Source organism: Cibotium barometz, chromosome 23, assembly GCF_041138505.1.
Source record: "Cibotium barometz isolate CiBa-2024 chromosome 23, ASM4113850v1, whole genome shotgun sequence".
NCBI lineage: Eukaryota > Viridiplantae > Streptophyta > Polypodiopsida > Cyatheales > Cibotiaceae > Cibotium > Cibotium barometz.
In genome coordinates this window covers 54220442-54233543 of record NC_141068.1, presented here as the reverse complement: position 1 = coordinate 54233543, position 13102 = coordinate 54220442, and the positions used below count along the sequence as shown (strand labels likewise).

At 38.9% G+C, this 13102-nt stretch overlaps 2 protein-coding genes across 9 annotated transcripts in view; both read left to right on the top strand.

The window, feature by feature from the left end:
• The window catches only part of LOC147626098 (uncharacterized), a 36155-nt gene extending 23767 nt beyond the window's left edge, over positions 1–12388 (top strand). The window contains exons 7-10 of one of the 8 annotated variants that reach the window (XR_015268778.1): positions 10027–10399; positions 10707–10846; positions 11042–11110; positions 11812–12388. Coding sequence is in view for 2 of the 8 variants with exons in the window: in XM_086817656.1 (XP_086673782.1) it covers positions 10027–10399; positions 10707–10811; positions 11042–11110; positions 11812–11838 (574 nt within the window). In the remaining 6 variants the exon portion in view is untranslated. Of the gene's footprint in view, positions 1–10026; positions 10594–10706; positions 10933–11041; positions 11117–11811 lie in introns of those variants that run through there. The other 7 variants (XR_015268782.1, XR_015268780.1, XR_015268781.1 and 4 more) reach the window with 7 other exon arrangements.
• On the top strand, positions 3570–5300 carry LOC147626099 (uncharacterized). The gene is made up of 2 exons (XM_086816989.1): positions 3570–4487; positions 4618–5300. Exons 1-2 carry the CDS (start codon positions 3570–3572, stop codon positions 5041–5043), a joined length of 1344 nt encoding a protein of 447 aa, XP_086673115.1. The 3' UTR covers positions 5044–5300.
• Positions 12389–13102: the final 714 nt, after the last annotated feature.

The following is a 13102-nucleotide window of genomic DNA, read 5'->3' as shown; positions in this document are numbered from 1 at the left end:
AGAAAGAGAGGAGATCGATGGAAGTAAGATTACTGCTGTGAGCGACAGGTAAAAGTTACGACTTATATAAAGGAAGGAGTTAGCGTAACCTAGAAGCCAACGGTATCTTGTCACTGAAGTTTTATCGTCTTTCCTTGATTTGGGTTTGGCACATATTTCTATGAAATACATTAAGAACTTTGAGATGAGCAGGTAAAAGAAGCTTGTAGGCTAAGTCACCTACTTTCATTGAATTCAGATATAAGGCTCACAATATCTGGGGGATAAGTTCTTATACTCCCCAAGAGATAAAGAACTTCTTTTGGGCCGTACTCGAATGAAAACCAAAACCTTGGTATCCAAAACACCGATTTTCACTTCTGAACTCATTGTTCTGAATCCTTAAAACAGCGTGACTCCTGAGAAGTATTCTAGGGGAAGGGTCTTCCTTTTTTTAAACAGAATCTTTCTTTTATTTTAGAGAGGGACTAATTATAAGATCAAAAAGGGAGATTCTTACTCCTGTATACCTCGAAGGCAGGGGAGGAATCTTACATTCTACCCCACTTAAAAAAGTGCGAGATGTCCTCATCTCGCCAAGTAGAGGACAACTCTTTTTCTTAAGATCCAATTTATTCTAGGGTTCCTTATATTCTGGTCAACCCAACAGAATACGGGGATAAATATCCCTTATATAGAACTCATCATTAGATAAATTCATTTCAGATCATATCATTCATATCTTTAACACGATAATGGTCCATCAGATCAAAAATTTTTCTTTCTGAACATTCCTCCACGGGAATTTCAGTCAAGCAAGTTTTCAATTTGTCATCACTTAACTTGATATACCGAGTCAAGTGTTAACAGTAGCACTTTGACAGCACAATCCACTAATCTCATAGTGATTTGCTGAAATCATTATCATCATTTATCATTACAGGGACTCGTCCCATTCATCCTCATTGCGGTTTTGCTCAGGTTATTATATTTCGACTAAATTTCAAAAATCATCATTTTTCAATCAGAATCCCAATCAATTCATCAGTTCCCAAACAGAATTAAAAATCATATCAACCACATTCAAATTCATCATCTGGATAGCATTAACGCTTATAATTTCAAGTCTTAGATTTACTCGTATATACTGTCAGTAAAGAGCTGCAGTTATACTCTCGGTATATACGGATAGTCACGACCCTTGGAATTATAAGGTAAATACCATCATGTCTAGGCCTCAAGCAAGTCAGGGATTCTATATAATTGCGGTACTTCCATCTGAAGACCCAATTACCAAATTATGAATTTCAGTTTGAATATCAAATTGTATGAATTATATCACACAATTACAACTTTTTTGTGTTTCTTGATAAATTCCTGACCTATTTGTCTTCTCAGTTGATCTTTATCAACCAAAGGCTCTGATACCAACTGTAAGATCCCCCTGTTCCCACCGAGCAACGGATTCGGGTACTAGTAGCGGAAGTAGTACTTCTCGCACGGGGCAGGGGTCCCACATTCGGGGCCTCGTCCACGGATATCCGGACAAGAGACTAATCCGTCGGTTTTTTCGGAAAAACTTCCCTTACTCGGAAAGCACGGGCGATTCCACCAGGATAATTTTTTTACTCTAACGTAGTCAAGATCATTACTGATCACGCTGATCCAACTGCGCCTATAAAGATACTCGGTCGGATCAAGGAAGAAACTTGCACTTGGATCATTGGGATCAACGCTTTTTTCCCCATCAAGAGGCACAGCCGTTGATTCCTATCCATAGAACAATTACTATCCGGGACTTACTTCATCTATCGTAATAACAGAAATTGAGTCTCGGTTTACGGATCCATCAGTCCAGCCTAACCCCATCCGATCCCATGGGTTAGCCAACCGCCCAACCACTGTAGTGATGGGATCCAATTTGGAATTTGGTTAGGTTTTGTCCCGGGTACCAAGGAAAAGAGTTCTAAGGCCCCCTAGCCGGAATTTCATGCAAACATAAAACTAGCCACACCACTTACACACCCAATATGAAAATTGCCTTTTTCTTAGCATCAGCTAACTTTAAAACAATCCTTTAATGAAACCATAGTACCATTGATCACAATCTCCCAATTTATCCAGTTGATTCATAATTTCCCATCATTCCTTCATCAGAGTATCTATGGCATCATTGGCAACTAGAACGCTCACCACCTGTCCACACAGAGGCCGTTTCCATAGTTCCTAGCCCATAATACTCGGCAATATAATCACTTATCAAGATGGACTCTCGTTGAAGATCAACAAGATCAACCAACAGATCCATATAAAAGAGCCATGGACTCATCCGTTGTGAGGACCAGTAAGGTCAGTCAACCAGATCCATGCCCGGTTTCACAAAACAACTCTTACTCCTTGTTCCAATATCTTCCTCGACGCACGCGTGGGTATTCTAGGCGACCCAGAGCCCGAGCACCGTATGGTCAGCACCCTCTAGGATCCTTCGCAGGTGACCTAGCGCTTCACTCATAGGCCGCTTCCTTGGTCCCTCATCCACCGTACCGGAAGCTCACCATTTTAATCGAACCGAGGCTGGTCAAGACCTCGGTCGACCTTGCTACGCGAGACGTCCTCCATTGACTCTCCGTCAGCAGTTGCAACTTTATCAGTTAGGTCTCCACGACCTTAATCACAAGACGGTCAAAATGCTTCCCCAGCATTCTTGACATAAAACAACCATTTACAAACAGCATTTACAAACAGTTTACAAATACAGTTTCTATATTAACTCTCATTTTTCCACATTATCTCTCATTAATCCACATTACTTATTCCACATTCCATGTATATGTGTACTCATCCAATCACCTCCTTTTCCATCTCTTCACTTCAGATTCCTTCACATCACATATCATATATTCACATCCATATCCACATCCATACATCCACATCCACATCCACATTCACATCCATACATCCACATCTACATGCTTATCTCCATTTTCACATCCTCATTTATACATCCACATCCCATATCCACATTCATACATACACATCCATATATCCACATCTACATCCACATCATAGTTGCAAAAAAACGCGTTTCAAACTTTAGGCTACTCGTTTGAAACGTGCAAACGTTTCAAACGTTTGAAACGCGTTTTTTTGCTGGGCCAGTTTTTTTTTATGATAGAAAACGTACGATGCAGTATCTCCTGGCATTTCAGTTTTGAAAGTGACGCTTGAAAGAGACGTTTCCAGCCTTTGAAGTCTTCCAGGTTTGCTTGCACCCCTACCTACGCACCAGTCCTTCTCCCCCGGCCCCTACGCACCGTAGGTAACAGGTTTGTACTAACCCTAAATCCTGATTTTTTCTGATTTTGGACCAAATTTCAGATTTGAAATTTGGGCATTTTTTGCCAGGTTGCCTACATTGGTGCATGCACACCTTGCCTACGCACCAAGCCTACTCCTCCGGCCCCTACGCACCCTGCTTCTCAGGTTTTTAATAACCCTAAATGCTGATTTTTTCTGATTTTGGACCAAATTTCAGATTTGAAATTTGGGCATTTCTTGCCAGGTTGCCCAAATTTCTTCATTCATTCATCATGCCTCGGGCTAAGGATGCCATGTGGAACCACGTAACTCCTGTGAGCAGATATGGGGGTTCAGGCACAGAAAGGTGGAAATGCAATTTTTGTGCCAAAGTGTCAGGTGGGTCTATTATTAGGGTAAAGGCCCATTTTACAGGAGTAAGAGGGGAAGGCATTGGCCCTTGCAGTCAAGTACCAAGAGAGGTTGTAGCGTCTCTTCAGCAATGGAAGAGAGAACATGAAGCAGCAAAGGGAATTCAGCCTATTGATGATGATGTACAGGATACAGATTCTGTAGGTGATGTGTCCAAAAGAGCTAGGACAGAGGATGATTTGCAGAGTCAAGCAGGTGGGTCTAGCTCCATTCCTGTAGCCCACAGATCTTCATTGCCCACCGTGCCTTCTCTAAAGAGGGCAGGCATTAAAGCAGGCATACAAAAGCAAGCTGTCAAGGAGGCCACACGTGAATTGACAAAGTTGTTTATACAATGCGCTTTGTCATTTCACGTCGTGCGTACTCCTCGTTGGAAGAAGGCCATTAAAGCTATCAGCCGCATTGGGTATGAGTGGGAGGGTCCATCTTATGAGTCCCTTCGCAAAACCCACTTAAGGAAGGAGAAGAAGGCAGTGGAGCTTGAGATGGAGCCTTTGAAGGCAACCTGGCAGAAATATGGATGCACATTGCTTTGTGATGGCTGGACAGACATGAGAAAGAGAAATGTATATAACATTTTGGTGTCCTGTTGTAAGGGCACAATGTTTTTGCGTGCCATTGATGCCTCGGTTCCAGGTACAGTTGTTACTGGAGCATTCATATGGAGACATTTGCGTGAGGCAGTGCTAGAGATTGGCCCAGAGAACATAGTGCAGGTAGTTACAGATAATGGGTCAAATTGTGTATCGGAGAAATATGGCATCGGTACTCCAGTTCTGGTAAGTGCCCACTGACAAGTTACAACTTACATGTAATAAGTTTGCACTTTGAAGTAACAACTTAGTACTTACAACTTATATAAGTTGTTTCTTCTTATTATTTATAAAGTTTTCTGTTATCTTTTGACAGAAACGCCTTGCATTACGAGTCCTCTCACAGGATTGCAGCTCTGGTCCATGTGAGAGAAACTGGAGCACATGGGCCCTCTTCCATACAAAGAAGAGGAACAAATTGTCCACTGCTCAATTAGAACGGTTGGTGTATTGTCATTGCAACCTCCGTTTAATTGAGCAGCAAGGCAATCCCATTGAGCCGCGCCAAGTGAATGTCGACAAGATCGACATAGAGAAAGTGAAGGACGTACCAGAGATCCCTGCTGAGGAGCGCGACATCTATGCCATGCTATATGAGGAGATGATGGCACCAGCTACTATGACACGATCACGGGCACCGACATCAGCAGATCATGCATCTACGAGTGCTGAGGCTGAGGCTGAGGCTTCATCTTCTTACGACACAGACTCACATTCCTCAGAGGAGGATGATGCTGAGTAGTTACTAGTTACTACTAGTGACTCTTGACTCTTGACACTTGAGTCTAGAGTTGAGAGTCCAGACTCCAGACATTGGAGACCATTTGTTTTTTCAGAGTTTTTGTATTTGGTCTTTCGGTACAGACATCTGTATTTCAGATTTCAGATTTATCATTTGACACTATTCACTAGTGCTTAGTATGTTGCTTAGTATGTTGTAAGTTGTAACTTGTAACTTCAAACTGGTTATGCTATTAATAATTATATGGGTTTTTGCCATCTATGATCTAATTCCTGATTCCTGAAGACTGCCATGTATCATGTATGATGTATCATGATTCATGTTACATGTATGATCATTGTATGATGTAAATTGTAATCATGTATGATGTATTAAGAATCAGGATTCAGTATGAAATTTGAATCATGGATTCATCATTCATGATGTATCATGATTCATGTATATGAAAGTTGAATGTAGATTTTAGCATTAAACTGTACCAAACATAAATTTATGGACACCCCCCTAAAACAAACCTGGAAAAAACACCTGAAAAAAAATTTGAAAAAAACTTTTAAAAAACTTTTGGAAATTTGTTTGAAACGTTTTTGAAACGTTTCAAACACGTTTCAAAAACGCGTTTCAAAAAACGTGTGGCAACTATGATCCACATACATACATACATCCACATCCACATTCCACATTCACATCTATACATCCACATCTACATTCACATTCCCATACATCCACATCCACATTCCCATACATCCACATCTATACATCCACATTCCACATTCACATCTACATTCACATTCACATACATCCACATCCACATTCCCATACATCCACATCTATACATCCACATTCCACATTCACATCTACATCCACATCCACATCCACATTTACATCTATGCATATACATCTTCATGCATATATCCATTTTCATGTTCATACATCCACATCTACATTCACATTCACATCTATATCCACATCTATATTCCCATTCACATCTATATATCTACATCTACATCCACATACATACATACATCCATATCCACATTCCACATTCACTTCTATACAACCACGTCTACATCCACATTCACATCTATGCATATACATCTTCATGCATACATCCATTTTCACATGCATACATCCACACTCCCATCTCCACATCCACACATCCACATACATACATCCGTTTTCACATTCCCATTCATATAACCCCATATGCCTTCATATCTAATCTTTTATATCACATCCATTCTCACCCTATCACAACCCATATACATCTTATCTCATCTCATACACTTCTTATCTCATCCCATACACATCTTATCACATCTTAACTCATCTTATATGCATCTTATCATATCTTATCACTTCCCATATCTTTTATGCATACTTCTATGCATGAAATTCAATTATGCTAAAAGTAACACTTTTGATATAAAAATTTATCCATTATGCATACTTCTATGCATGAAAATAAAAATGATAAAAGTAACACTTTTGATATAAAAATTTATCCATTATGCATACTTCTATGCATGTAAATAAAAATGATAAAAGTAACACTTTTGATATAAAAATTTATCCATTATGCATAATTCTATGCATGTAAATAAAAATGATAAAAGTAACACTTTTGATATAAAAATTTATCCATTATGCATACTTCTATGCATGTAAATAAAAATGATAAAAGTAACACTTTTGATATAAAAATTTATCCATTATGCATAATTCTATGCATGTAAATAAAAATGATAAAAGTAACACTTTTGATATAAAAATTTATCCATTATGCATACTTCTATGCATGTAAATAAAAATGATAAAAGTAACACTTTTGATATAAAAATTTATCCATTATGCATAATTCTATGCATGTAAATAAAAATGATAAAAGTAACACTTTTGATATAAAATTTTATCCATTATGCATACTTCTATGCAAGTAAATAAAAATGATAAAAGTAACACTTTTGATATAAAAACTTATTCTTTATGCATAATATAAAAATTCAATTTCTCCATGATTATAATGAAATTCTTTCAATTAGTCTAGGATGATAATTCCTAGAATATGGTAGGAAGTCCTCTTTTTATGCTTTGAATGAAATTATTTTATGCATAATTTTTATAAAAATTTTGCCATAGCTCCGTTGCTATGACTGATAAATCTCAATTTTTCTAAGGTATAAAGTTTATCATTAAGGAAATAATTAAAATGATCTCTAATTGGATCCTTAATCCATAATGGATTGAATCATCAATATGCATAAACTAAAAGCATAGAAAAAAAATCATTAATTTGGCCTCAAGCATAGCTTAATCTTGGATTAAGGAAAAGCTTTATGAAAAGCTTCTTTTGGATTGAGAATGGGTCATGAGTATGACCATTTCTTGAGTGAGAGAGAGAAATTACATAAAAACCATTAGAATTTAAACATAAATGGAAATTAACTTCAATAGCATTTATTAAATTATGTAACTCTTCACTACTATTCACCAATTAACTTTAATAGCATTTAAAAAACCATACCAATTAAGCTTCTCAAGCTTGAGAGGGGTTGAGAAGAGAGAAACATTGAGAAATTATAGAAAAGAGCAATATTCACTAATTACCTTACAAATTGCTTGATTCTTTGTTCACGGTAGAGGTCCCCAACCAATCAATTGGTTAAGTATGTTGATGGAGCCACTAATGGGGATTGAAGAAAGAGGGAAGCTCCAAAAACTAGTGAATTATTAAATGAATTCACAGTTCTTGGCTTAGGTGGAGTAGAGTAACGATGCATAAACACTATATATTTTTCAACAAGGGGGAGGTTTCTATTTATAGGAAAATTTGAGCTCCTAACCAAACAAACTGATTCTAGAATTTTCCAAGTCAGTTTGGTCACTTTTTGACCATTTTTAGGTCAGTTAAGCTAACTTTTTGGAACTCGACTTGAATGAGGAGAGAGGAGAGATGAAATATCTCAATTTTTATGAGTTTAAAACTCATTCAAGCATGTGAAATATGCACCTCCTTTAAAGAACTCCCCTTCCTTACATATGTGTCATAATGAAATCATTTTAATATTGCTCATAGTTTTTTTACTAATAAACCTTGTACATTTTCAACTCTTCATCTTATGTGAAATATGCACCTCCTTTAAAGAACTCCCCTTCCTTACATATGTCATACTTTTAATATTGCTCATAATTTTTTACTAATAAACCTTGTACATTTTCAACTCTTCATCTTATGTGAAATATGCACCTCCTTTAAAGAACTCCTCTTCCTTACATATGTCATACTTTTAATAATGCTCATAATTTTTTTACTAATAAACCTTGTACATTTTCAACTCTTCATCTTATGTGAAATATGCACCTCCTTTAAAGAACTCCTCTTCCTTACATATGTCATACTTTTAATATTGCTCATAGTTTTTTTTACTAATAAACCTTGTACATTTTCAACTCTTCACCTCATGTGAGCATTTACTCATTTTTGGGTATTTTCTTTTTACAAGTTGGATTTATCTCCTCCCTACACATGGATTGATGCTATTGGTCCATAGGAACCTTAATTGGACCATAGTCTAAAGATTTCTGAAAATCTAGACCCTTAGGCTAAGGTTCTTTATAGCTATTTTCAATTAATTCCAATTGCACATTGGAAAATTCTTTTTGAATTTCTGTTTCAGGGGAACTCATCTGAATTAGAAGAGATATTTTTCTATCCAAAAATATTCAAAATCTGAATATTCTCTCTCTAGAATATTTTTCTCTCTCTAGGCTAAAACAGATAGAAACAAGGTCTTTATATTTCTGAAGAGGGATTGATTACAGGGAAAGATACTAGACATCAAAAAGGGGGTAGGGGAGGAATCTTACAGAGGGGGTGCGGTTGACTAAGTAATAATATCAGCTTCGGTCATAAGCTGATTGAGGGAATAGTTATGGCATGGGATGTGCGCATGGCTAGGTCGCGTCTCTGCAGTGATGTGACGGAGTTGGAGGTTGCTTCTTCATCATCTACCTCGAGAACCATGCTTGGACCCCAAGTCTCTTTGGCTTGGAAACGACCATGTAAAAGGACTTCATCGACATATGCTGAAGCGGAGGTTTCAAAGCATCCTAATTTCCTATCTTTTATCTTCCTTTTGATTTCCTATTTTGTATGAGTCAAGGGTTCTTTGCCGAGGTTGTCCCCCAAAATCTGAATATTTTGGATGTCTTTTGGAGTTGTCGTAAAGCCTTAATGCTATGAAAGGCAAAGATGTATTCTTATCCTATTTAGGAGTCGGGGAGGTGACTAAGTAATAATCTCAGCTTCGGTCGGGAATAATTATGGCATGGGACGTGCGCATGGCTAGGTCGCCCTTTGCAGTGATGTGATGGAGTTGGAGGTTGGTTGCTTCTTTTACGTTTGGGTCTCACCACCTTGGCTCCGAGGGGGGGTGTTGGAATAATCAGAGTCTCAGTTAGTCCTGATAGGAAGAGAATAGCGGGGCTGACAACGCTTTTACCTAGGGACGAGCATAGACCCCCAGCTATGCCAAAGAGTTTCAACGAGTTGTTGACTCCAGGAAAATAATCACGCCAAAACTTATGGCACCTTGAAGCCAATTGCATAGTGTGAAATGGTTCTTGAGTCTTTCGGTGTGAACCACCTCTATGGGTCATAAGATATGGCCTTAGTGCCTATAAATACATTGTACATTGTGTGAGTATTATCATTCATAATACAATCATTGTGTTCATGTGCAATCTCTCTCACTTGAGGTTTATTGCATCTCTCTCTCTATCTCTAGCCCTGGTCACTATCACCATGGCTTGAGCGTCCATCTCCATCTCCACTCTCACCGTGTGATCTTGGCACACCATGCTTTCCAACAAAATTGCAGATACTAGGGAATGCATCTAGAGACACAAGTAAAGATGAATTATTGCTTTTATTTGATGAAAGAGTTTGTTTTTTTGAGACCTTATGTCCTAAATTGTTTACAGCTTTCAGATGATTATGGAATTATTGGAGGATTTGACTCTGGATGCACCTAAGGCCCCAGAATATCTAGCTGAAATGCTCACGAGGCTGACCGCAGCAGGAGTCTTGTTACTTGGTCAAGTTGGGGGTTTGTTGAAAATAAGCAATGTAGTGCAGAGTGATTTTGGTCTTGATATGATTGGAAGGGTGCTTGCTGGTCTTCGTCAAGATAGGGGAGATACATTTTTGTTGGAAATGTTCAAATACTCTAGGATTCGGCTTGAAGACTTCCTTACCTCTGACAATCCTCGAAGCAAAAATTTACCTGAATTCTTGCAAGAATATAATTTGCAGTGTATTGATCCGGCAAGCTGGAATGCAGCATTGCAAGGTTATGTAAGTAGCTGATCAGATTTGGTGAAGGGTAGCCTCAGCTTATTGGTTGAAAATTCAAATTGGAGGGTTGAGAGCTTCTCTAGAAGCAATTGAGCCAGATGAAAAAAATGTAATCATAGTTATATTTTTTTCAAAAAGTAAGGCTGTTTTCTTCAAATTTCTGGCTTCATGAGAAACTAAGAGGAAGCGTGTATGTAAGTTTCCCCAATACTGTTTCAGATGTACCATTCAAAGCTTTTTTTTTTCTTTTTTGGGGGGGGTCCAGGACTCACGCTTAGTTATTTTGTTCAAACCTGTTCTTGTCCAGGAGTCTGATAATGGAACATCACCCATCATTCAACAGGTGGGGAAACAGCTGTTGGACCATTTAAGCAGAAATGAACCTGTTCAAGAGGCTTTGAGGTGGCTAGAGGTCGGTTGTGAGGGCCGAATGCAACAGATGAATTAGTTAAGTCTCATTCCATAGTGATGATATTATATATGAAAGGCCCTATGACAGGCAGTGTGGGCCGGTTAATGCAACAGATGAATTAGTTAAGGTTCATTCCATAGTGATGATATTATATATTAAAGGTAGTGATCCTTTTGGATCTACCTAGACTTGCAATTGGTAAAGCTTGATAAATGTTGGATATTTTGCAGGTGATTTCTGAGTGTGCATTCTTCAAATGGGAAGACGATGTGGACACTCCCACCTTAGGCAGGGATAAGGTCTCTCTTCTCTCCTCTCTCTCTCTCTCCTCCCCCTCACACATACACACTCTCTCTCTCACCCACCCACACACACACACGCTCTCTCTCTCTCTCTCTCTCTCTCTCTCTCTCTCACACACACACACACACACACACACGCACACACACATTCATCTATTCACTCCTTCATTGTGCTTTATATAGGGGATGCACCAGAGTACTCACACATTGTACCATCACTGCTCTCCCCCCTCGCCCACCCCCTGCCCACCCTGAGGAAAGTGTCCCCACACACACACATGCACACGTTCTTTCATTCATCAGTACTCACACATTGATCATCATTGGTCTCATGGACTATTTCACGACAGAACAAAACACACCACACAACCCCCCCCCCCCCCCCCCCCCCCCCCCGGCGGCCCCCCCGCCCCCTGCGCGCCCTTTCCGGAAGATCTCTACACACACACACGTTCTTTCATTCGTCAGTACTCATACATTGATCATCATTGGTCTCATGGGCTATTTCGCAACACATCCCTCCCCCTTCCCTCTTCTCTCAATCTAAGTGTTTCCATGTGTCACTGTGTGATGGATGCGTATTGATGAACTACCATTGTCTCATAGACGCTTGTAGTCCATATTTGTGTAGGTGTGTGCACGGATGCCTGCTATTCTTTGCTAATTCAGGGATTTTGTGGAATTGAGTGTTTCTGCAGGTTTTAGTGATGTTTATAAATGGTTGAGAACAGAACCTGAATAAAGTCAGGATGATGATATTTGATAAGCTATGAAAATTTGTGTTGTCATGGAGTATTCCCTTGGAACACGGGTACAGATTTTGTACAGGAGGAGCAGAGACACTTTGTACAACTGAGAAGATTTTTTAAATTCACTCTCAGGTGTATGAAGCAATTTTTCTGGACTCTTAAGTTCACAGACTTGTTTGTTCCAGTCACACAATTATAGTTTCCATATGAAAGGCAGTGGAATCCATTCATGCTGCAACTGTTGTACACGTATCTTTGAATTCATTACCTGCCCGTCTGCCTTTGTTCATCTATGTCAACTTTCCAGTGACTATGAACCCTAGACACTGTTCTTCAACACTATTTACACATGGATGAACTAGGACACTTGAAGAAGTGGGTGGACATAGTAACCCAACAAATTCTTCATGGTCAGCTAAACCCATGAGGGGTTAGAACTGTACACAAGGAGCTCATATTTAAGAGCCCTTCACATATGTAAAAGTTGGTTCACTTTAAAATATTGAAAGAGATGTGTTTAGTGTTCTTTTGTATTGACTTTTTCCATTTCTCCACGGTGTCATTGGTAACACTGATCTGATAGGCAGTTAATCTACCTCCTAAAACATATCTTAAAACATAGCAGTTAAACCTTTTTTTTTTGGAAAATTCACATGGCATCGTTTTGCATGCAATTGTAGCCAATTGTTGTCCCTACCATTCCTCTCGCCTAACTCTTCCCCTCCGTTTTGTTTGGCCTGTCATCTTGCTTGATTCTTTGACGGTGCCTAACTGGTTATGTGAATGCCGTGTTGGTGAATGTTGCACCCTTGCAATTGCAACCACCACAAGGTAACGTGTATATAAATAATCAGTATTGCTAATAGCGATTTTATCATTGAACATTTGGAAGTCCATTACAAATGAGTGCCTTATGTTTTGGCAAACCATTTGATGTGAAGTCATGCACCATGTGCAATGGTTTTGCTGTTGAACCATTAACTAGTTTGACACTTAACCCTGTTGATTGAAGTGGTGAGGATATTGACTAGAGCATCCCCATCCAAAATTGTATGGAACTTGTGCCTACAATATTGAATGCCCAAGGTTGTTGATGGGTACTTCCACTTGTTTGGTGTGTTGTACAGTAAGGTGAAGGAGTTTGGTTGGGTTCCTCTTGCTCCTCTAGCTTTCCTTCCATAGTCATTCAGATCCTTCCATATGCATGGACTGCTATGTAGCAATGCGATTATGGGAATGC